This window comes from Macrobrachium nipponense, chromosome 7, assembly GCF_015104395.2.
Source record: "Macrobrachium nipponense isolate FS-2020 chromosome 7, ASM1510439v2, whole genome shotgun sequence".
In the NCBI taxonomy this organism is placed as follows: Eukaryota; Metazoa; Arthropoda; class Malacostraca; order Decapoda; family Palaemonidae; genus Macrobrachium; species Macrobrachium nipponense.
This window is the reverse complement of record NC_061109.1, coordinates 49,822,208-49,848,961: the sequence shown is the minus strand read 5'-3', so window position 1 is coordinate 49,848,961 and position 26,754 is coordinate 49,822,208. Positions and strand designations below refer to the sequence as shown.

The 26,754-nt window shown below is 42.6% G+C and overlaps 1 protein-coding gene across 1 annotated transcript in view; it reads right to left on the bottom strand.

Annotated features, from left to right (window-relative positions):
- LOC135216964 (intermembrane lipid transfer protein Vps13-like) overlaps positions 1–26,754 on the bottom strand; it is an 840,085-nt gene that overhangs the window by 217,052 nt on the left and 596,279 nt on the right. Inside the window, 1 exon segment of the mRNA XM_064252490.1 lies at positions 25,653–25,718. Within this exon segment, the coding sequence (XP_064108560.1) occupies positions 25,653–25,718 (66 nt within the window).

The following is a 26,754-nucleotide window of genomic DNA, read 5'->3' as shown; positions in this document are numbered from 1 at the left end:
AGCCAATCGTCCAGATATCTTATTAGCCTGATCCCCTGAGCATGCGCCCACGCCGACACGAGGGTGAACACTCTTGTAAAAACTTGAGGAGACGTTGTCAATCCGAAGCACAGGACCTTGAATTCGAAAGCTTTCCCTGCAAGACTGAAGCGGAGAAATTTCCTTGAAGACTGATGGACTGGTATCTGAAAGTATGCGTCCTTTAGATCGACTGTCAGCATAAAGTCTCCGATTCTGACTGCTTGTAGAACCGTTTTCGGAGTTTCCATCTTGAAACTGGTTTTCCTTATAAACAGATTCAGTGTTGACAGGTCTATTACTGTCCTCCACTCCCCGTTGGCTTTGGGTACCAGGAAATCCTGCTGTAGAAGCCTTTTGTCGGACTGCATACTTGTTGCACAGCTCCTTTTTCCATCATCTTCTTCACTTCGTCCTGCAGAATAGTGGCCTTCTGAGATTTGTGGGCATAAGTGACGTGGGGTAATGGTTGATCTGTCAGGGGCGGGGTTACCACGAACGGGATCAAATACCCGATCCTGAGAACATCCACCACCCACTGCTCTGCCCCTAGTTCCTGCCACACCTTCCAGTGATTTGCCAGGCACCCCCCACTGGTGTGGCCGAGTGATGGGAGGCGCCCATCCTATCTTCTTGAGCCTCTCCCTCTTCCCCTATTGCCCCTTCCTCCTTTTGTTTTTTTTCTTATTGGTGAAAGGGCCGATGAGGTTATCCTCTTTGGGGAAGAGGGTCTTGTGACTCTATTAGGGATGCTATGTCTCACTGTCTTCTTTCGAGACATCTGCTGTTGTCTTCCCTCCAAAGGAGTAGTTTGACTGTTAAGACTTTTTCCTAACTGCCTGTTGCACCAACCTATCGTTAGTGTCCATCCTTCTTCTATCTATCGCCTCTTCCAGTATGACCTCTGGCAACAGCAGTTGCGATTCCAAGATATCCCCATTCCTCATTGCTAACAGGGAATCCAAATCCACATTGCGGCTTAGTCTAGCCAATGCTGCATCTCTCCTCATTAGCAGGATATTTGCCCAAACATTGGCACTTACGTTTGTCAGGTACGCAATCGCCTGTGGAACCTGACTGTAGTAATCTAATGAACAATGGTTCATCCACTACTTTCCTTGTTGCTTCCGAGGATGCAATTTTCGCCACTGCTGTTGACCAAAGGTCTAACCAAGAAGCAGCCTGAAAGACAGAAGAAGCTGTTGCTTCTAACGTAGCAGCCTCTTGGTACGTCATCGAAGGGCACTCCATTTTAACCTGATCCAAGGTTAATCCAGGCCTTAACCTTACAACATTAGGGTTCATTTGTCTAGACAGCAAAGGGACCTTCAGTGTCGTATAATATTTCCTTTGCTTTATCATTGGAGGGGGAATAAATTTAAATGATCTATTAGATCTTAAGGAATTATCCCTCCCTGCAATCTTTGCGTTTACGTGTTGCAAGACCGATTCCGCATGACTCGAACAAGGCAATTCATACGACACCTTCGGTATCCCTCTTTAGTCCAAATGCCATGTTAATTCCAGGAGGAAGCATACTGGCCGGTGTTTCTGTCTTCTCCGAAAGGCTATTGAATTGACGAATCAAATCAATCACCTCTGCATACGAGGCCAGAAACTCTTGGTTTTCTCCTTCCTCCGGCTCTAGTGTACCATTCTCCGTCACAAGGGATGTTGTCTCGCCCCTATCTTCTGACAGACGGCCCGGAATTCCACGGCCGCGGTCTCTTTGATCTTTGCTGGCCGCTGTTGGCTCAATCCCGGATAGTCAGCAGGGGAACGAGAACGTCTCACTCTTTCTCTGCTCACGGATCTAGAGCGAGAATCTCGTCTAGATCTCCAAGATGAAGGCTCCCTTAAGACAGAGATAAGTTCGTCTCTATTAGTATTGGCATCGTTTTTGAGCGTCGGCGAGCCCGGCCTCGACCTTCTATCCAGACGGACACTGCCTTCCACGAACGTATCCGCCGAGGTTGCCAACTCTCTATTTTTCGTACTTTTAATAGGAGCCTTATCGGTCCTTCGTAAACGTATTTTGAACGGAGCTTACGGGCGAAACCTGGGAACCTGCATTCCATCCTCTGCTGCACCTTTTGCCGCCAACGTCGATTTTACCAGAGGTATCGCAGTTTTTGCGATCCGAACTGGCAACTCCGCCTCGGCCGCTAGCTCGCCGGCCGTCAACTCTCTCGCTTGTTCGGATTCTTGCGAACGGCTTCGTCTGCCAACCTTGTGCTTAATAGCCACTGACTTTCCGACCTTCTTGCTGACTTGGAAATGACAGTCTTGGTCCGAAGATGAGGAAGAATTGATTCTTCTCCTCTTAGCCTGAGGATCCGCCAGGAACTCCCGAATCCTCCTCCAACGCTTGACTGGCGCTCGCCGTGACGTTATCGGACTTAGCGATGACGCCGAACTAGAGGAAGAAGACGAAGAAGGCGAATCACACTTTTTCTTTTTCTCTCTCTTATTCATTCTCTTCTCTATATCCTGTAATTTCTGCATTACAGTTTGCATTGACGGGTCAGAAGGCGTATTAGCGCCTGGGTGCAGCGAAAAAGGGCGAGAATCGGTCTGTGACGTCATCACGCCTGCCATATCGGAGTGTGACGTATGTTGTGACGTCATCCCTCTCGTAGGGAGAGACTGAGAGGTTTCTGCTGGCAACCGCACGTTTGCTGCCAAACTACCTCCTACGTTCTGCATCGCTGTAAATACTGAGTGGGATGGTGAAGCCGCGGCATTAATTCCCATAAATTGCAAGCCCGGGGGGATGAGGAACATTCAGCGCTGCCGGACCCTGCTGGAACCGTGACGTCATATAATGCGCAAGCAAACCATCCAAGGTTGGTACGCCTGGTAGGCCTAGCGCTGACCACGTACCATCTAACCTATGCGCTTGAGTAGCAGGAGCCTGGAACAAAGATGGCGGATCTCCCCCTCTACTTGCTGGGAACAAAGGAGAGTGCAAATTATTCATAAAATTACCCAAGGCCCCTCCTGACGTTTCCGATACAGAACCGCTAGGAGAAACCGAAGGGGTATGAGACAAATCAAAAGCAGGTGGAGAAACATATGGAGCAGCCTGGTTTATTACCGATACAAAAGAAGCCGGTAAGGTTTGGTCATCCAAAGATGGCGTCACCCCCTTCCTTTTGTATTGGCTTTTCCCATAGAACTTCTTCCACTGTTCCACCGACCAACCGCGACAAACAGAACACGGATTAGTAACCGTACATACGTTTTCCCTGCACCTACTACACGTTGGATGAGGATCCGTCGACACCGAAGTTAGGAACCTAGAACATGGAAAGCCACTGACTCCTGGGCATTTCCTTTGTCTCCTCTTCGAAACGGTAGGTGATCCCGATGTTGAGGCACAATTCTCCATCATACCACGTATACACTCTTACCACACACTGATCACACTTGGAGAAAGAAAAGGAATGAAAAATAAAAAATGAAATGGATAAAGAACGGGCAAACTGAAAACCCGGCTTTAAATGAGATAGACAGTAACACGTCTTATCTTAAAGGCGGTAGGAAAATAACTGGTGGGTCACAGGTAGCCGTGGGCATTCTGGGTATACATGCCCCGTGACCTGGTATAGACGCCATTAGTCCCTGGATCTCACAAGTGTAATTTTAATTCTACCGGTTTCCAGCTTGGCGCTAGTAAATCCTAATGTTAAGACCGAAGGTTTGTTTCGTGTATGAACAAAGATAATTTACAAAGTGACTTTCATGATGACAATATAAAGAATTTATATTCTATACGTCAGTTTTGCTTTTAGGTAGTCCTTTATCAAGAATATTTACAATACTTTGTAAATAATTCAGGGTTTCCTAGTAAAGATTACTTACCTCAACAATACTGACCTAAATTTTTAAATTATTAACTCAACAAGCATTAGAAAAAAAATCATAATGGAATTATGTTGATTGCATATGAAAAATATATAAAAAACATGAAAAAAATTGTTTCATTTCTATTTAGACCTTTAGTATGATGATTAAAAAAATTTGGCTACAAAGCCAAGCACTAGGGTACTTTCAGCTCTCCAGCCTTTAAAACAGTGAAAAAGGAGAAGTTTGAGAGGCTGGACAGCAAGATGGAAGAAAGGAAGTGGAAACAGAGGTAAAGCAAAAGGATAAAAAGTGGATGCAGCTAGGGGCCAAAGGGATGCTGCAACCAACGTTAACAATGCCTACAGTGCACCATGTGAGGTGCACTGACACAGACTTTAATAATACTACTATTTACTCTTTATACCTTAATTTAGAATTTTCTGTCCCCATTATTCAGCTGTACCTTGTTATGGTAATACCACATAAAACTCTATACAAAACCTTGAGTATTTCCAAAACATTCACATTTCTATATGAAAGATTGACAACTGTAGTATACAAACCAGCCATTATTGGATAAATCGCATAGTATTCTTAATACCTTTCATAAGTAATTAAAGAAAAAACACACTTTCAATTTCAATGCCTCACTTCCTAGATTGCAGAAGTCAGTGGAAAAGAAGCAGCAAATCTGCCTCCATCTACAATTAGTCTTGGCAAATATTAGGAAAAGTTACAAAGGAAACTCAATGATGCAGACTTTCATGAGTAGAGTGACACTACATTACCTGATACTAGCTTCATAACTCACCAACGCTTTACCAAAATCTGGTGACAGTGAGGCAAGGGTAAGGGATGATGCCCAACGCTGCAACGAGATTACAGTCATGCATCTAAATGAGTTCTATAACAATACTATAAAAACCCTGAACAGTGGATTTACAATACAATTCACAAAATCATTATCAAGAGGGTGAGCTTGCACTCCTTTTTATATTATAGAAAAAGTTTGAAAATATTTGCAATTGGTTTCCACAAACAGAACCACAAGATACATATGTACATTTATTGAAGATAACATTTGTAAAATGGGAGGAGGTTGCACAAATATGGCAGAAGCTACTGGGAGCTACATGTATGCAAATGACCTGTGTCTACATTATATTTTTTTACAAGATGGTAAGTGAAAGGAAGAATGAATGACTGAAGATGATAGTAGGAAAACCCAGTTTATGGTGACTGGAAAAAATGCAAATGAGAGAATAAGTGACCATGCATTGTAGGCCATTAAATGTAACAGATGGTAGCAGAGGAGTTTACAAAGTTAAATGAGTAATACATCTTTCATGTCTGGCATGTGAAAGAATGTGAAGAAAGGACCTTGGAGGAAGTAAAACATTTCTGTAACCTGAAGTGACAAAATGGACTATGATGGTGGGCCTGACTAAGGTAAAATGAAACTACTGGAGCACACATAAATAAGTAAATTAATAAACAAAACGTGTATGATTTACTACATGCAGTGAAGGTATTGGTACTTATATAAAAAAAAATGAGAGATTGTGATAACATGATGAAAATATGCAAATATTCCTGGCTTGAATGTGCTGGGAAAACAGTTATCACCAATGCTAAAGTATGAGAGGAGTTCACTGGCTAAACACGAATGGTGAACAGACTAAGAGACTGGAGAGCATTCACCAAATGTCCAAGTCAACCAGTAGAAAACTTGAATTCAAATTGGATGATGTATTTTGAGCAATGCCATTGGACAGTGGGATATCATACTCCTGGATATATCAGTGCAAAATGGAAATATCAATTTGAGGGTTTTTGTCTCTAGATCTGGTGCTGAACATTCACTAACATTAGTATTGTATTATAAAATACAAACATAACGAATATACATCTTTTCCTTGGCTCTTTTAAAAAGTTGTTTTACTTCATTGTATCCAATAATATTTTATGTATTCTCATATTACATATTGTATTATAAAATTCAGACATAGTGATCAGTGTTTTGGTTTGGAAATCAGCTGAGGGCGATTATGAGTAAGTTTATTTCTATTCAGAGCGATTTACTTACTCCTAGTTAGTGTAAATGAAAATCTAGATAGTAGTACCCTACTTACATAACACAAGGTTATATTTTGTTATACTGTGTCAAGTCAAAATATGACTAAAATAGGTCTTCTTGTGAACTACATTGTTATTTATTTCATTAGTAGATGGAGCTGGGGGCATGTTTTTTGTGTAAAAAAAAATTGAGAGATTCTTCCAATTCACTATTTTCTCTTTATTTCATCATGTGAGCTTTACGTATTTATCTATTATCGCCATGAAAATAACAGTAAAATGTATTCTTTCATGCTCAGTAGTTTTGATTAAAATACTTTTCTCTCCAATTTCATTTATAGTCATTTTTCATGGTATGTTGAAGTTTACAGGAGTTTAATTCGTGTTGCCAATGCACGATAATTTAGTTATTAAGGAGCTTGATCAATGTTTTCTCCGGTTCAACTACAATCTGCAGCTTAAATTTAGTTGTATGGCATACTACATTTCCTTGCCAATCTTTTCGCCATAGCATATCTGGTATAAATGTAAAAATATATCAGTCCTATTCTATTTACAGTCATTTTTAACATAACTATCGTAGTATGTTTACTATGTTTACTATTGTACGATGGTTGAAATGCGATTCGGTTGTTCTTAGCAAAACAATTCATTTCTCTTTCGATTGTAACAGTACTAACAATACTTTTATCATTCACCTTTACATTTTTAATTTATTTAACTAGAAGATGGGATAAAGAGACGGAGGGAAAGTGGTTAATACATGAGATACATGATAAAATCACGAGTGTATACAGTAATTTTTATTTGTTATTTTACTCAGATATTTTCAAAGTTTATTGTACAGGTAGGTAAAATTTATTGTTACTGTTCCTTTATCAATATCCATTGCTTTCAATCTAGAAATTATGCTAAAGCTTTTACTGTCCTGCAGTTTATAATTTATATTACGTAACAATAAAGCTATATCTTACTTTTTGGGTACCGTTTGTATTTAGTTGCTAAAAGATGACTCTTGGGGTTTTGGGATGATTCGGGATGTATTTCTATTTGAAATGATTTTTTATTTCTTTAGAATGATAATTTGTGGTATATTTTTGTTAGAACTATCAAATTAGGCAGTGAAATGTTAAAATAAGAGTTATAAGCAGTTTACAGTAGTTTAAGGGGTACAGGTATAAATATAATTGGAATTACTACTAGCAAAAACACGCATTCACGGCTATATACAACAAAATATCAAAGTTTCTTTTATACTGGGGTTGGCTTGGATGCTTTAATCCATTATCTCACTACTGTACTTGAATACTGTAGTTGAAAGAAAAGTTCCACCATGCATGACTAGTCCACACTCAACTGTCTGCCCAGAGCCTTATTACACATTACACATTCTTCTGCGTAACTTATGAATGCTTTGCGCTTGTGTAGTGTATCACAAGATACACAAGTGTTCTAGCTTTGGAACTTTTCATCTTTTTTGTTACTGTGTCCTTTTTCCTACATTCTCCTTTACAAAGTAGTTAGACTTGTATTTGTTTTCCTTCTTTAATGTGTCTAAGTTTTGTGAGTCGATCCTTTCCAAGTCCTTTGGTTTATTTCATCTTCTCACATCAATGATACATTCCAATGAGTGTGACATGTTTTTCTCATTTGGGATTCATGTGCTCCGTATTAAAACAACTTCTGAAGACAAACTTTCTTCCTTGCTTGGCTCCTATCACACATTTTTATCCCTGATCCACATTCAGTAATGTCTCATCTCCAGTTTATGTATTTTTAGCTTGACTTTCTAAGTTTCTAGGTACTCCAGTGTTTCTGGAGCCCCTGACATAAGCTGCATTATTCAAGAGCAGTAAAGAATCAAATCTGTACTTTCCTCTACTGCATAGTGACTTGGCTGGTGGGACCAACCTTCTAGGCTTGGGTAAAAGGGATAATAAGAACTCTTTGCCTAAACAATGAGGGTCAAGGACCAGGTCACCGACTGTTGTAAAAATTCTGGAAATGTGGAGATTTAATAATTAGAACAGACCTAGGCACTGGTGATAAAATTAAGGAAGAGCTGCCAATGTAAAGAACAACTGTCTTGTCAGCTGAACGCCAGCTGCTCAATCAATCCCTTTTGGACTCCAAAAGTAAAAAGAGGATCCAAATGCTCAGTAAAGAAGCTCAAGTGACAGGTGAAAAAAGACAAGAAAGTTGCATTCCTTGTTTAGGGTATCATGTTGGTTAACAGAGCCAAGGTGAGGTAATGTAGAATATGGAAACCTTGCACAATGAAGGACTAATAGACGAGCCTTAGCAACCTTCTTGTGAATCCTTGTACTATCTGTGATGAAGTCAGCTGGACATTTGTGGGCAACAGACGAGTTGGAAGACCCAGAACCCAGACATACTTGGGCGAGATCTATGAGAAGAGGTGTTGGAGACGAGAGAAGATTTGAGGAGGATAAAGCAGCAAAAGGACACAGGTGGCATAATTTCACAGAGTATCTTTGCATCACATAGCACTAGAGGCAATGATCAAAATATGAATGAGTAATAAATGCAGAATATGAGAAGGAAAACAAATCTCAGAAAGCTATGTTACTTCTGGATCATTCAACCATAGTTATTGTATCTTTATGCCAGTTTTACTCCCACCTCTTATCTCAGCATTCACTGCAACCTATACATCATAAATCCACAAAATAGCTGGATGTAGATTTTTCCTTATTATTGCCAATGAGAAATGTTGTAAAGCAAGATAACCAATAAATAGTTAGACAGCAGATTTTTCCTTATCATTGTAGATGAGAAATATTGTAAAACTAAGTTATTTGTTAAAAAGGGAGTGGATTTATCATCATAAGTATAATGTCACGAGGCAGGATAGTCATTACAATAACCAATTTATTGGCTGAGTATGGTCGAATTCATGATACACAGACAATCAGTAAGCATTTCCCACATTTGAATGAATGAAGACTATAAACTAAAAACTAAAAGGTAAAGAGAAACAACCACATACAAGTAAGAGTGCAATTATATGGCAAACTCCTTACCTAGGTTAATCAACTTAAAATCCTGTGGGCTAAATGCAACTACAAAACTGCATTTTTTAAATTTATTTGGATATAAAACTGACCTTAGGCAAGGACATTCCTAGCATAATTAACAAACTTCAAAAATTCTTTTCCTTTCCAAACTTAAATATTTCTAATGGCAATTCGAGACAGCTGATATGCCCTCATCCAGTTTACACAGTAGTTACAAAGAAACCTAATTCCTTCAAAGCCAAAATCCTGAAAAGGAATATGGATTACATATATGCTTTCATAGAAATATAAATTAATTTTTTCATGCCTTCAAAAATTTGAAAAATTTAATAAAGCCAAGTTTTCCTCTAAAATAATCTTTCTCACAATTTTTTTAAACTAAAAAGTTTAGGAAGGGAAACATCATGCTATCAACATATAGAATCCAAATTACATAAATCATTGAAACAAGTATTAATAAAAAATCAATAACTTTTAAATAAAAAAAATACAAAGTGCAACAGTAAAAGCATGTGAACCAAATGACTTATCAAAAAGCAGTTCCACTATGCAATTGTGAAAAATATCAGGCTATGTTTAATTGCTAGTGTTAATGTTCTAGCACTAAAACTAATGCAATTTTGAGCATCTTCCAATAAATATTTCAATTTAAATTAGTAACTTCGAAGTAGAGAAATTCTGCACATAGTTAGGGGCTGGATACCCTGAAGAAATCATGATATAACAAGAAACTGCAATAATGATTGAGTAAGTTAATGGTGCATTAAGTTTTATTCTAATGAGTAATTCTATTTACAGCTTTTTTTCTCTGATCTTTACTGGCACTGAAATTTCCTGAGGTGATGATTAACTAAAAAACTTCAGACAGAGATACTCTTTCAGAAATTTTTCATTGGTGTACATCATATTCTTCTTCCAGTATCCTTACTCTAAAATTAAAATTAAATGCCATAAAAACCATCTATTTCTACAATTACTACCAGTCCATTATGGTGACATTTATGTTTACACAAAAAAGGTGCAATACAAGGGTTGGTCACTGGTCACATTGGTATTTTCAACATACTTATCTGATAATCCCCATCACTGTAAAAAAAATGGGAAAACATAAAACTGGTTGAAAAATGTCTACATAATATATAATCCAACCGCTGGATTGTTTCTAAAACTAAACACTTCATTTGCAATGCCTTATTAACCTATATCACATTTACTTATTCGTGAATTTTATTGGAACCTTACTTACTGGTGAATTTCATTCAAACCACACTGAATGTTGGATTGTCAGATGAGTACAGATACCTCAATTATAAACTAGATATGGGTTTCGAATACATATACTTTTGCTCAAGTAGTTCATTAACCTATTAAAAAAAAAGTTGCTGAAAAGTCAAGGGTCAAATATTCAATTCTGGCTGCACTACTTCCATTAAGTAGAAAAAAAGGATTTTGACGAAGGAAAATCTATTTCTGGGTGATTGGCTCGTGTCGCCCTATGAAAGTAATCCTTAATATCATCTTTCTAGGTAATATTATCCTAAAGTTACCAGAGAAAAAAACAAAATTAAGAAAATGTCAGTAAGACTGACTCGCTCACTCTTAAAAGAAGTGTCGGTATGATATAGGGGCGAGTGTGGAACACTACCACGAGACAAACACCAATTAGAACTTCCCTATCAGAATCCCCCTAAGAGAGAGCCGATACCAACGGGCGATGCAGCCTCTACTACTACTACTAGAGGACGCCACGGACAGCAGCGCCCCTAGCGGTCATCCTTAATTAAAACATAAATACATCTTGTCCTGCAAGGGGGGTAAAACAAACCATAAAAGGGATGGGTTTCATAGGGCGACACGAGCCAATCACCCAGAAATAGATTTTTCCTTCGTCAAAATCCTTTTTCTGGGGCTTCAAGCTCGTGTCGGCCTATGAAAGAATACCAGAGAAACAGACAAGATGGAAAAGGGAAAAATGAAAAACATATTAAAATGATGGATATAATATAAGTAAATCAAATACAGCATACAAATTAAGTACTTAAACTAACTTATTACAGTAATCAATAACAGAATGTTAGTAAACTAAAGTACTTAAATGGTAGTAACAAAATTCATAAATATGCATGTAAAATAAGGAAATGTTTGAATTTACTTAATTAGAACATATAAGTACAATTATATACATACATGTGTCCTACCCTAGCATAAAATCAAGGGTAGGTACACTCAATTCCATCATTAATTTTTAAATATATACCAAAACACATTGTGACTGAAGTTATCACAAATCCAATTGGAGAATTTATACAAACATATTGTGGTCCTATCCTAGCCATAAAAATAAGGTGAGACCACACGAGGTACATATCAGTACAAGGGTGGTTGTCCCTAGCAAAAAAATAAGGGACAAACCACTACAACACACAACGGCTAAGGCTATGATGATGAGTAGCCTGGTGATAGGTTGAGGCATGTTGGTTGAAGTAGGTAGAAAGGAGACCTGGATTAATACTACAACTACTAAGCAGTATCAGGGGAAACTATGTTTCCCGCTGCTACTGCTGAAAACTTTAAAGATTCCAAGGACTTTAAATAATGCCGTTTAAAGACTGTCGGGGATTTCCATCCAGTATACTTTCTAAGATCCTCAAAGTTCATATGTTGAAAATAATTAATTGAGGTGGCTACTCCCCCTGATATCATGTGCTTTTGGGAATGACTCAGGGTGGCTTGTTTAATGAAGTAAAGGATTTGCTGTCTAATGCCTTTCACTGACAAAGTACCACCTTTTTCTCTCATGAAGAGAGCACCTGAGGATCTTGAAGAAGTACGAGATAGAAAGGCTCTAAGAGTTGATACTGGGCAGAGAGAAGGATCCTGTGGAAGTGGATAACCTTCCAAGGAGCCCACCTTGCAAGAGGATCCTCATTTTTGGCTAAAAAGCTACGATCCGGAGCAAGTAGAACTTCTCCTGATGGAGGAATTCCACATGACCCGCATCCCTGGATAGAGCCGACAGTTCTGAAATTCTAGCTCCTGAGGCTAGGCTTAATAAGAATAATGTCTTCCTCAGGAGCATTATGAATGTACAAGATGAGTTGTCAGTATCTGAAGCTAGTTTGAGGACATCATTTAAGAACCATGAAACTGTAGTAGGCCTCTGAGAAGGTCTAAGTCTAGCACAGGCTTTAGGGATAGATGTGAAATAAGATTCAGTCAGATCTATCTGAAAACCTACTTGAAAGATTTTCTTCAAAGCCGATTTATGAGTGGTAATCGTGCTAGCTGCTAACCTTTTTCAAACAAGGATCTGAAAAAGGATATAGCCAAATTAACTGTCATGGTTGTAGTGTTCGATTCTCTCAAGAAAGATGCTAATTTTTTAACAGCTGAGTCATATTGTCTAATGGTTGACTCTCTCTATCTGATTCTAGGAAGAGAATATTCTGTGGATCAATGTCAGCATCTTATTAGCCGCAAACTTCATGAAGTCCATAAAGTTAGGGTCTGGAGAGTTCCTGAGGAAGCGAACACAGTCCTCATTTGTACTGATGTGATAGCTTGGGATTGGGGATCCGTTGAGGTCGGAGACCCAATTCCAGAAGAAGAGGATACCAGTTGCTCTTGGGCCAGTCCGGTGCAATCAGAGCTACTATCCCTTTGAAAGACCTTAGTTTGCTTAGGACTTTCAAGAGAAGATTCACTGGAGGAAAAACATAAATTCTCCTCCACTGATTCCAATCCAACGACAGGGCGTCCGTGGCATAAGCCAGAGGGTCCAGGTTGGGGCCACATAGCAAGGAGCTTGTGGTTCGCTTGTGAGGCGAAGAGATTTCCATTGGAGACCTGGGACTCTCAGGCTTTACCCCCACTGGAATGACGACCGTCCAGAGACCACTCTGATTCCAGAGGAACTGACCGGGACAGGGCGTCTGCTATCACATTTCTTACTCCTGCCAGGTGAGTGGCAGACAGATGCCATTTGTGTTTGTTTGCTAATGCAAAGATGGCTATCATGACTGATTCACATGCTTGGAATTTGGACCCCTCCTCTGTTGATGCAATGAACTACCACTGCACTGTCCAAAACTAGCCTTAGATGAGACTTCTTCGGGGGAAGCAGTCTCTTCAGAGTAAGAAATACTGCCATTGCTTCCAACACGTTTATGTGGAGCTGGCGAAATTGAACTGACCAAGTCCCCCCCTGAAACCTGTTTGAACTGAGAGTATCCCCCCCACCCGGACAGGGATGCGTCCGTGTGAATGGTTAACATTGGGAGGGGATATTGAAGGGGTACTTTCTTGGCTAAGTTCTTTACTTTTGACCAAGGCCGTAGTTGGTTGCGGAGGATCTGTGGGATTACTGACAACTTGTCTCGATATTTGGAGTTTGCTTTTGACCGCCAAATTCGATTTATATCTTTCAGCCTTGCTTTCAGAAGGATATCTGTTACCGACGCAAACTGAAGAGACCCTAGGATTCTCTCCTGGTTTCTTCTTGACGTTTGTTTGCATTTGAGAAATTGCCTGACAGATTTTGCTATTTCCTTCCGTTTGGCTACTGGAATTGATAGATTGTGGAGGACAAATCCCATTGGATTCCTAGCCACTGAAAACGAGATTCCGGAACAAGTCTGGATTTCGTTTTGTTTATCTGGAACCCCAGATGTTCCAGAAAGTGAACTACCTTTTTGGTAGCTTTGAGACATTCCTCGACTGTTGGTGCCCAGATTAACCAATCGTCGAGGTATGCCGCTACCATGATTCCCTGAGCTCTCAATTGTTGTACAACCACTTCTGCTATCTTTGTGAATACCTGGGGGCTACATTCAGACCGAAGGCATCACTTTGAATGAGAATGTCTGACTTCCTAGCCTGAATCCTAGGAATGGGCGGAAGTGCCTGGCTATAGGGATATGATAGTATGCGTCTGTAAGATCGATGGAGCATGTGACGGCTCACGCGGAAGTAAGGTCCTTACTTGCGAGAGGGTAAGCATCTTGAACTTGTCGCAGCGAATGAAAGAGTTTAGCTTTGACAAGTCTAAGATTACCCTTCTTTTTGTTGAGCCTTTCTTTGCACGCTGAATAAGCGACCTTGAAATTTTTAGATGTTTGACTCTCGCAATAGCTCCTTTCTGAAGGAGTTCTTCCGCGTAATCTATCAATTCCTTTGACGGTACCTGATGGAATGATTTGATTGGAGGAGGATCTTGGATCCAGTCCAGCCTAATCCCTTGGACACTATGCTCTGTGCCCAACTGCTGAACCCCCACCTGTGGCGGAAGAGGAACAGCCTCCCTCCTACCTGGGGAGCCTCATTGCTGATGGGCGGGTTGGCCACCACGCCCTCCTCTGAAACTGCTTACCTCCTTGTGCCCCTTCCTGCGCCACGGTGACGAAAGTAACCTCTCGCCCTACCCTCGGTTGAGAGTAGCCTTGAGCTTCATAAGCAGGGTTAAAGGCAGGCGAGATAGCATAGGAAGTCGAAGGTTGCGATTGCTGGGGCACCAGGAGGAAAGGCTGAGTTTGCTTAGATGTAGCAGTTGTCCTTGTTGGGTGACTGGGACTTGCTGCACAAACTGCTGCTGATGCTGGAGTTTTTTATATGGCTGGAACCTCTTACCAGCCTTCTTTGGTTTCTTGCCAGCAGTGGGAACGGATTCCTGTTTCCTCTTAGAGGAAATACCCCACCTAGCTCTAAGGCTCTGGTTGAGTCTAGCAGCTTCGTGGTGGACTTCGTTCACTGCTGACTCAGGGAAGAGATCCGCTCCCCACATGCTGGCAGTCAAGAGTCTATTAGGCTCGTGCCTGATGGTGCACTCTTGAAGAACATGCTTCCGACAGTTCTTCCTGGCTTGGAAGAAGTCAAAAGCGTCTAACAGAACCGTCTGAAATTGCGATTTTGCCAGGATTTTGAATAGCGGTTCGTTCGCGTAAGACAGCGCAGCCATTTCCGTGACGATGAGGGAGTTAAGGGACCTGCACAAACCTAGTTCGCGCATCGAACTCTGCCTGGATTAGGGCGAGTCCGGCAGCCTAGGTAACTTAACTCACCGAACTGGTCCATAGCGCAGGTCCGGCTTGAGTTTACCCTGCGTGAAAGTAGCTGGCAGGTTTTCCATAACTCTCCGAAGGCGGGAAAGAGTGGAGAAGTGGACTCCGACTCTCTCAACTGTGGAACGGGCTCATCCTTGAGGACTGCCTGAAGAGCCTTCTCCACCAATTTCGTGGCGAACGGAAGAGAGACCTCCTCTTCCGTGGCGAAAATAGTGAAGGGGCGGGGTCTTATAGGCCTGGAGTTTAGTATTAGTACACTCCCAGTTCCTCAAGGCAGTGAACCCATTCCCGTTGGGCGTGATCTCTACTGTAGAGGACGACTCCTTCGAGATCTTGTCCTCCCTTGTAAGAGCCGTTGGCGTCAGCCTAGCATACCCGACCTGGAAAGGCTGTGACAGACCCGGAGGATAGAACTCGAAGTCCTCAATCCTTCGAGTGCCAAACTCCGGGATCGAAAATCATCCCGTCCTTAAAGTGGGAGCGTAGGCCGCTACTCTCCCATGGATTCTCCATAGAGAAAGCTGGCAAGGAAGTCGTAAGACGGGAGTTGGAGAATCCCCGTGCTAGAAGCAGGGGATACTGGGGGAGGAGCCTGGGATAGCCCAGCCATCCGATCCTCATTCTCTCTTACTCTATTCGAGAGTTCCTGGACCGTCTGTCCAGTTTTGAGACAGAGTGCTCGACAATTGTGCGAACATCTGCTCAAAACGTGTTCCAAGCTGAGATTTGGGAACCAACCATCACTCCTACCTGCTCCATCACTCCTGGTGAGACAGGAGAAGGAACGCAGGAGCTGGTGCTTGCCACCCCTGCCCGGCATAGCCGGAGAGGGGGCAGCGGAGGCGGGAGAAGGCAACGACTCGGAGGTAGCGCGAGCTTTCTCCTTCGAAGCCTTGCCTCTGGAGCTCTTCGACTGGGAAGAGCTTGGCTTAGCCTTCACCGCGTCGGCGTAAGAAGTCGATGACTTCCTAGCCGAAGAAGACGAAGACGACTTCCTAGAAGTCGTCTTAGACAAGGTCTTCGTTCTCTCTTTCCCTTCTCCTTAGGAGGTACAGAGAGAGCGGGAGTGCGGCTAGGGATCTCGGTATCCCGGAAAGCCTTGGAAAGAGGCGGAAGAAGAAGGGACAGGAGAAGATCCAGGAGCGCCCAAGGAAAGACCTTGGGCGCCCGACAAACCTACCTCAACCAACAAACCCTCACTCACTACCGCCATCGGCTCAAGATTCAGGTCCAGGCCGGCGACGTCCGGAACTGACTCCTGGGCGGCTACGACCCCCAACGACTGCTGGAGTTCTTGCTGGATGGCGGCTATCACCGGGGGCGGCGGACAAGGGTCGACGTAGCCCGTCGACTTGCCCGCAGGGAAGATCTGGATGGCCAGCTTCCTATCCAATATGTAAGGGCTGGCCCTTGGCGGCGTTCTTCCCAAAGCCGCCCACCCCCACGCTTTCAGGGGGTGCAGGGGCGACCCTCACACCGCTAGCCTGAAAGAAAGGCTGAATTAGCTACCAATTGCGGACAGAGTTAACAAATTTACGAACTAAAAGTGTTAGTAAATTGATAAATAACCTCATAATGGTCTTACCCCACCAACCAGCTGATCGACCAGGTCGTAGCATATAGTGCAGGCCTCGGGATGCCAGACGATAGACTCGTTGAACAAGGTGGCACATGGGGCGTGAGACCTGCACTCGTCATGTCCGCAGGGGTCGTGCAGCGTCGCATTACAAGCGAGGACCTGGCAGTTGGTAGCCTGTAAGTGAAAACGTACATGAGTACAAAGTAAACACTTACAGCCTAACATATGCTCCGCTGGTGCCGGAGCGATAAAGTTAGATAAAACCAGAGCCCTGCTAAAATACGTGTGGTAACCATGTTGGAAGAAAGGCTATGGCTCCGCCAGTGGCGGAGGCACAAGAATCAACCAACTAGGAGTGGTGGTAATGGAAACCACAACGGATAATGGCGGGGATGGTTGATTAACATAAATATATAATACACAATTCATTGTAAAATATCTTAAATTAGGGTATATATCCTTAACATAGTATAGTAACAACATAAAAACCAACTTCTCTCCACCCGTCTACTAGAAGAGTGCGTAGGTAAGGGTAAGCTCCCTTCCGGTAGCGGGGGAGAGATATAAGGATATAGTAGGCAAGCAATTCGACCATCCATAGCCACCCACCCTGCCCGCTAGCGGAGCCAATATCCTATAACCAAAGGGGCCCCGGCTGCGACGGAAGGCTCCTTTCATATCGTAAGAGAGGTTGGCTGAGTAATGGGTAGGGGGGGAAGGAGGTCCCCGGTGAAACGCGGCGGGAGCGAGGAAAGGGAAGGGGGGTGGCCTACTCCTCCCCACCTCACCAACTACCCGTATGGAGACCCGGTACCTCATAGTGGTCGCCCTATACCCCCTGCTGGCGGAACCCCCCGGCACCTCCGGAATGTGAGAGAAGGCTATGAGGTTGTTATGACAACCAAGGGGTCCCCCAGCTCCTCCCTACATCAGAGAGGGAGGGAAGGGGCAGGGTAAGGTGCTATGGAACACGTGACCACCGGTGGCCTAGGCCGCGATCAACACAACCGTGGTAGGGCCAACGTGAACCAAGCTGTACCAATACATGGAACAAGCACCTAGGCTAGCCTAACACCCTAAATAATAATAATAAAATACATCGAAAGGTGGAAGAGACACTTTTAGTAAAAGAGAAAGAAGCCCAGGAGGAGGCAAACTATTCCAAGAAACAGGAGCCTACTCGGAGCCAGCGATAGCCGATGTAGAGCAAGAGCCGGGATGCTGGGACCAGAATCAAAAATAATAATAGCCCTAAATGTAACCAACGCTAAGAGATGTAAGAGGGACTAAACTAGCTAAAACTCGATGTAAAACAATGAACGTGATAAGGTAAGCCCATAAGTATAAGAAGTCCCAGTATGGAAGACCGGGGAATTCTTACGAGGCAGCATGGCCGCCACGAGACAACCGGGGAACCGTATATGACCTATAAAAAGGAAAATACTGGTACCCGGAAGAAAAAACTGTGATAAAATATTACTTATGAGTTACTTAACTTAGCCGTGGCAATTGCTGAGCGTTCCATCGTAGAATACGAGATAAATCCTGAGAAAATATAGCACAAGTAAAATCTGCGTCTAGACGCTGGTGCTAAAAATTAAGGATGACCGCTAGGGGCGCTGCTGTCCGTGGCGTCCTCTAGTAGTAGTAGTAGAGGCTGCATCGCCCGTTGGTATCGGCTCTCTCTTGGGGGGATTCTGATAGGGAAGTTCTAATTGGTGTTTGTCTCGTGGTAGTGTTCCACACTACGCCCCTATATCATACCGACACTTCTTTTTTAAGAGTGAGCGAGTCAGTCCTTACTGACATTTTCTTAATTTTGTTTTTTCTCTGGTAACTTTAGGATAATATTACCTAGAAAGATGATATTAAGGATTACTTTCATAGGCCGACACGAGCTGAGCCCAGAAATGATATTGTTAGAATACAATAAAGTTTTGTACATACTTACCCGGCAGATATATACTTAGCTTTATGTCTCTGACGTCCGACAGAAATTCGAATTTCGCGGCACACGCTGCAGGTAGGTCAGGTGATCTACCCCCCTGCCGCTGGGTGGCAGGAATAGGAACCGTTCCCGTTCTAGGAACCAGATTTTTCTCTTCCACCTGTCTCCTGAGACGGCTGGGGTGGGCCATTCATCGTATATTCTGCCGGGTAAGTATGTACAAAACTTTATTGTATTCTAACAATATCAATTTTTTGTACATGCAACTTCCCCGGCGATTATATACTTAGCTGATTGACACCCTTGGTGGTGGGTAAGGAGACACTATTTACTGAATAGACAAGGTAAACAAAAAAACATACGTTGGAGGTAATAAATAAATAAAACCTTGGTTCCTACTTGTTCAGGCGGAAGATTCCATGGCTAATGCCTAGGAATCTGCTTCGCCTCAAGAGCCTCAGCGAGGATGTGACCTATGGCTAAGAGTTCTTGTGGGTCTGTCGATGGGGTCTTATCCATTTACTCGACAGAGCCTCTTACATGACAATATGCCTATGCCTAGTGGCATAATTAAGGAGCACAACACCGATCCCGATCACCTGATCCTAACACGATGGTTAGTGCTTAAGTTGAAAAGAGTTATCCCCAAACTCCTTTCAAACAACCCAAAGAAAAAACACGAACGTTCCAACTAAAAAACAAAACCCCTTTTTCCCCTTTACAAACATTTACTAGTTAAGGATCAGTATCAGGCTCCCTATCCCAGCAATGTATCCGCAGACACTATCAACCAAGAGAGAAGGATCTCTCGTAGGTTATCTTGATCATCCTTCGGATATGGGAAGTCAACACAGAGTTGCATCTCCCGTATGTGACAGCTAATATGTCCTTATGACATATTGTTAAGGAAAGAAACAAGAATACAGAAAAGCTCGCACTCCATGCGCTTTTAATTCTCAGCTGTTTGAAGGAATCATCAATGCACTTGTCAAGTGCTTAGGAGAATCACATTGTCTCAAAGAAGGCAAGGGCATTCTTTGATATAGATCTCTTCTGGGTGAAGCCTGGGCCCTGGCCTAGCGGCCAGAAAAAACAAGAAAAAAAAGCCTCGCGCCTGGCTGGAGCCTTGCGCCTGAATGGCGCCTAGAGCCTGGCTGGAGTGCCTTGCGCCTGGCTTGGTGGCGCCTCGCGCCTGGCTGGCGCCTGGTTGGCTCCTCCCTCCTGGCTAGCGCCTCGCGCCCTGGGGCTGGAGCCTTGCGTCTGGCTGGCTGGGCCTTGCGCCTGGAGCTTGGCAGAAGACTTCATGATTACTGTACTCATGAGTCTGCATGCCTCAAGAGTTTCAGCGAGGTAGGGACCTATGACTGACAAACCCTTCTGGATCATGTCAAGGGGGGCTAACCTGCTTACACGACTGAGCCTTCTCGGATCGTGCCAATGGGGGGCTGACCCACTTACATGGCAGAGCCTTACCTGTATCATATCAATGGGGACTAGCCCTCTTACATGACAGAGCTTTAGGTTTCTCCTTTACAATGGAAGGAGCCTTGCGCCTGGATGGATCCTCAATCCTGAACCTGGGAGCCTAGCCTTGAAGGAGCCTGGCACCTGGATGGCGCCGCCTGGCTGGCTTCTAGAGCCTGGCTGGCTTCTAGAGCCTGGATGGCTTCTAGAGCCTGGCTGGCTCCTAGAGCCTGGCTGGCTCCTAGAGCCTGGCTGGCTCCTAGAGCTGGCTGGCTCCTAGAGCCTGGCTGGCTCCTAGAAGCCTGGCTGGTGCCATCGCGCCTGCCTTGGCTTGGCTCCTCCACACTTGCTGGAGCTTCGAGCTTGGAAGAGTCTCTAGGCTGTCTGGCGATGTCACATCGGACACTCTTATATCTGTCCGATTTGTTCGCCCTCTGGCGCATTTGCGCCAGGTTGGAACTGTCCGCCTGCTGGCGTTTTTTTTTCGCCTGTATTGGCATTTGGCGCTTGGCTGGCGCTACATTGTCCGAGAGTCCTGAACAACCACATAGTTTATCAGGAGACTGGAGAAGGGTGGAAGAAATTCTTCCCCTTGAGCTTTTGGCCCCTGACAAGGGAGGTGATTTTAGTCAGCTACACCCAGTAGACGACAGGATATCAACAATACGAGAGAGAAGAGTCTTCCTCCGAGGAGGATCCTTCGTGAACACTTCTTTTGCTAACGAGATCTCTTCTTACATGTTGATGAGGTTCCTCGTTGCAGAATCTCCCTATCCTTGCCGAAGGAAGGAAGGAAGTCTGGAAGTCGAAGGAGAGACTGAGCTGAAATTGGGCAGAACCCTGATTTCTGCTCTTATTGTATTCTTTTCTGAATACCTTCTGGGAAGCATTTTGAGCCCTCATCGCCACCCCGAAGACTCTGTAGGCAAACGTTTAAACCATCTCTTCTTCTGTAGATGAAAATGTAAGTACCCTGCCTGGGTAACTAAACTTCTATCTGAAAGCGTTGCGTCAGGAATAGAGGGATTTAGTTCTTTGCCAGACATACTATGCTGGCAAGAACCCATTGCCGAGTCCTCCATTGATCTGATGCGAGATTCCAATGCACAAAAAATTCACTTGTCTTCTTGGTCGTTTAGGGCTAAGAGAAACAAAGAATTCCTTCATAAACTTCCTCAAAGAAGTTGATGAGGAGCAGTTCCATTTTGTCGGAACACGGAATCTGTGGCCACAAAAAAAAAAAATTCCATTCGAAGTACATGATATCCTACTCCTTGTCGTATGCGCGGTATCGTATAGATCCCGAAGATCTTAATCCTCTGTTATCTCTAATTCCCCTTGTAGAGACAGAGTATAGCCTTTTACTGCGTTCTTTTGATAGGGCATATATACATAGGTGATTCTCCCCTTTGAAGTGAAGAAAAAACCTCGCTATGTGGTTCACAGAGGTATCGGAAAGAGGACAGTTTCCTCATTCCATCTAGCACGATCTGCAGCAATTCTATGTCTTAGCCAAGACTATTGTCATTTACCTTGAAAAATCCTCTCATTCATGTCCACTTCTGGTCAGGTCTGCACGTGGAAAGACAATCAGAGTGGAGAGGTTTTCAGGTATATTTATAATAGATTCTGATAGAATATCCAGATACTCTTGGAAAAGCCTTACGAAACACTGCTGTGAGAAGAACGTGACTTCTGTGAATCCAACCCTCTCTAAGGCCAAAATGAGGCATTCATCTCTCTTCCTTTGACGCCCATTTATCTTAATATCTGTTAAGAATTTATAACTAGGGGAAAAAAGACTAAAGTTTATTCCCCTTCTTTAAATTAAAGATGTCGTATATTGCTACCTCTCTTGGTTCGAGGAAAGGAAGCAGTCTATAGGAAGCCTGTTCGTCTTCTACCTTGCGAAGAGATCTATGAAGACTTTCCGCAGGTTCTCAAAACTCTTTTCAATAAATGTTAGACATACGTAACAGTTATTATCTTCAATCGAGAAGGTTCTCCCGGACATGCAAAATCTTGCATCGAACCTTTAAGGATCGTTACGTTCCGTGTCTGTTCCAAATAGGTTCTCTTTTGTTAACGCGAACAGGGGCGAAAAAAGAGATTCTCGATGCTCTTTGCGATATGTGAGAGTCGTGGAATTGGCCTAAGTGATTAAAAAAAAATCATTTCATCATTCCTTGTAAGCGACCCTTTCCGATAAATGGGTAACGAAATCAGAAACGAATCTTGCCGTTACCGAGCCTCCGAGAGGTACTGGTTTGTTTGTTTGTTTGTTTGTTTGCATGGTGTTTTTACGTGACTTCCGAACCACGTCGAGAGTGAACTTCTATCACCAAAAATCCACATCTCTCACTCCTCAATGGAATGGCCGAGAATCGAACCCGCGACCACCGAGGTGAGAAGCAAACACCAAACCAACCACTACTGGACTCTTAGGTTAATAACTCGCTAAAACTAAAACGAGAAAATATCTTGGATGGTAGTACTTCTGGCGCATTGCGCCAGGCTGGCGCTTCTGGCGCAATTTGCGCCAGGCTGGCGCTTCTGACGCTTTGCGCCAGGCTGGCGCTTCCTTCTAGTTCTTTTAAGGTTATGTGCCAGAACATCTGTGCCCTTATGGTACCCGACATCCTTCACGTGTTAATTCCGTTCTTAGTAGAAAAAACTTTTATATACGTAGTTTAGTCCATTCAGGGAAACAACTTCTGCACTAAGAGAATGTTTCCCATCCGACTTCACCCATCTTCTCTTGAGCAATATCCGATTCTAAAAAGGTTGTGTGCGTTTCTCGAAAGGATGAGAGAATTATATTATTTCATGCTCTGCCGTATTAGACTCCTTTATATACTGTCACATTGTGGTAAACAGCATTAATCTAGGAAACCTTTGTAAGGATACTAGGAATTCTGTAGTTAACCTCGGTATGCGCATAAGACTTGACCATACCGTAGTCTTAAAGTGAATTCTCTTCTACTACATTCATCTTCTCACTAAGCATGTACTCTAATAAGCCATGCTTTCGTAAGCATGAGAGCATCATATATAATAAGAGTTCCGCTGCGTTAGAATCCTTTAATAATGTTACCTACGGTAAACAGCATTGAAAGGTTGTAATATCTTTCTTATTGAAAGCTTCTTATTAGCAAAAAGGCAGACAATATTTTATTTATGTTTGCTTAACTATCCCTCAATCCGAGGCTAAAACCGCGATTGTAGGGGAGAGACACGGTTAGTTATTCCATCCCGCGACAGAGAGACATGTAACCAACCACTCATGACCAACCACTGACCCACTCATGTTACTGCGTTGGTCTCGAGTCTCGCTCTCTAAGGCGCGATAGCAGTCTCCGGTTAGCCGTCTGGCCTTACTCTTCCAGAGTTGCCAGCTACTCCATTAAATAAAGGAATCTTATAAATTATCGAACTTCAGGAAGTTCTTATTAATGCATATTTAAGCGAAACAAGACTTCGATAAATCTAGAAGCTAAGTAGGTGTTGTCTTAACAATCCCTTTAAGCGTAGTCCTTCTAGGAAATTCCTGGAAGGATACTGATAATTGAGTTGCTCTACAAAGAAGTAACTACGGTATGTGTGATTTGCCGTATCGTATTCTCATACAGCAGATACTCAAACTACCTTCTTTCCCTTGCGAGGCAGATAAAGGAAAAATTTTTACTGTCTTCGTTCTTTTCGTTAATAGAATGATAGAAGAGTATATATATCTCCTTAAGGAAGGAAGTTAATCCAGGAACTCTTTAAATCTTCGTGATTTCCTCATAAATCGCGGAAGAGACAGAATTCCTGTTCGTCTGTAGGGTTTACGGAAGGAAGTAGATATTTCCCTATCCGCCATCATACCCAAACGTCGATGAGATTCTTATAAGAAAACTCCCAAAAGCGCTTGCCTCTTCATAACGAGGGAAGAGCATGAATGAAGGAGTGTGTCCGCATTACTCAAAGAGGAGCCTCGCGACTGACCTCTCTCTCTTAAGAAGATTTGGAATATTCTGGCGCCTGGCTCCTTGCGCCTAGCGCCTGGATAGTTCCGCGCGCCTGGAATGTTCCGCACGCTAGAAAGGAGACTCGCTCCTGGAACGTTCGCTTGTGTGGAAGGTCCACCCGTGCGACCCATGATATAGTTCCGAGCGCCTACTAACCCCTTTTAGTTTTAGAAAGAGCCTCTTGCCCGGAAACGTTCAATGGAAGGATCGTTCTGATTGCCACTGTACTATAAGGCTCCTTGCTCTAGCCGTCCGTCTGCTTTTTTTTTCTGGCGCAATTTGCGCCAGGCTGGCGCTTCGTCTCTTTGAAGGCGCCTTGAGCCAAGAAAAATTTTCTAGAACGCGGCTCGCGCTCAGTTGCCAAGAACGCGGCTCGCGTTTGGTTTGGTAGGTAACGCGGCTCGCGCTAGTCTGTTTTGTCTGGAACGCGGCTTCCTAAGTTCTGGCTGGCTCTTGCTCAGTGTTCTCTTAGTTTTCAGAGAACGCGCTAGATCATCAAAACATATACCTTCTTCGTCTTTTCGGATGTAAGATGAAGAGACGCACTTTTTTAAGGATGCCTTTTCAATGGCTATCCTTGGCAGTCTGGGACGCTCTACAGAACCTGCCGAGGGGACGCCTGACTGGTGGGGATTCTCTGAAACCCCCTTACGGCTTTCGACATTTCCTTCTCCCCTGGCTTGGGAGCTTGAAAGAGGTCTAGGCCTGGGAGCGAGACAGAGCCGATCAGAACGCACCCTCCACTGCAATGGGGAACACTAGTAATCACTTCTTACCTTTCAATAGCTCGCATTTTGAGCCACAATCCTTGTCTTTCAAATTGCAATTATGAATTTGAGTTTCTGCCAAAGTAAGAAGGTGATGAGGATGCAACACTACTAGTACTGTTAATACTCTAATTGCTCGTTAGTACGAGTTCTAAAAAACTTTAAAGAAATGTATCTAGTTACATGCTTTACTGACTATTAAAGTAGGAAGTCAGATATTTCCTCAATCAATTCTAAACACTTATTACCATATAAATGATTAAATATTAATATTTCCCTTTCTTGCAAACTATGTGAGTGTCTACCGAAAATTTCGGTAGTTACACGTCATATATTCTTCGAAATTTTCGAAGCCAAATTCATTAAAAAGTTAATAAAAGCGTATGCCGAACCAAAGACCCAGTATTTCCCTGCAAAAGACAGCCCAGAAGATCGATGGCGATGAAAAACGAAAATCAAGTCAGGAGGTAGCAACAACATATGTTGACACTACCGCGACAGAGAAAATCTGGTTCTAGAACGGGAACGGTTCCTATTCCTGCCACCCAGCGGCAGGGGGGTAGATCACCTGAGCTACCTGCAGCGTGTGCCGCGAAATTCGAATTTCTGTCGGACGTCAGAGACATAAGCTAAGTATATATCTGCCGGGGAAGTTGCATGTACAAAATATTACATTACAAAATTGATACATAGTACTCTCGAGTTTAACAAATTCTCAACCTAAGATTTTATCCAAGCAATTATTAGCCCTACTATAATCTGTAACAGTGGTTGAAAATGAAAACACCAAAGTGACCAGTAACACCACAGGTAAAGAGGAGGGAAATAAAATTAGCCATAATACCTTGATAGGACTACTAGCAGATTCAGCAGAAGAGGTAGACGAAGATCTCTCAATTTTTCGGGACTTCTGCTCAGAATTGAAGAAGAATAAGGGATGTTATCCTTGCTGGATTTATAACTAAAATGGTTATCACCCGTAAAAGAACTGAAATATCACCCAACTTACTGCAATAGTTTTTGAAAACTGCATCATGTTAAGTCTTTTTCTGAGCCACTCCTTTCATGACATTTACTATAAGCAATTTTAACTTCCTTGACTTTTCAATTTCAATTTTCTCAAGTCTCAGAAGCAACAAATTGCAAATATATCTATTCTGGCCTTCTTTACAACAGCAAGCACCAACAGATATGTATATAATAGTGAGATAGAGGCACTAAAAAAAAAATATACAAGAATATAAGTAACTCTAAATAAACAACAACCTAGGAATTGACAGTGTATCTGCATAATGGACAAACCATTCCCCTGCATACAGCCTTATCTTCGGTTAAATTTAAGCTACTGAATCCTGCTACAGTACAAAAATTACAAGTTTAATAAAACCACTATTTACATCTCTCATACTCAGTTCTATAGGTTTTTCAAAGAGGGTTTGTCTACTTCTCTCTTTTCTTTCATGTAAATAACTTCCTCTATTTTCCCCTTAAATGTGTTTAAAATAATAAACGTGAAAATACATTTCCTAAAAAACCATTAAACTTTAAATTTTGTGTTTTAGCTTATTTTGAGTGTTAAATAGCAAAACGGTTCCATAGGCATTCTCATCCCAGGTTAAAATCCGTTTTTTCAATAAGCCTCTTCCGCTATCAAATTTTGATATTAGAATACTAATGAACAGTAATTTTATGATCCAACAAACTACTAATGTTCCAACAAATAAGAAATTGAAGATTGATAAATCTATGGATGAAGAGTATCACTTAGCTGATCGAATATATTCTGTATGCACAACAGAGATGATGGATAAAAAAATGTCGAAAATGAATTTGAATTAGTTATGCAAATTGCTGTTCAGTGGTAAAGGAAAATAAGAGAAATACTACTAACACAAATCTGCTAAAATATGTTTCTGGTAAAAGTCTCCAGGTAAACTGTATTATGT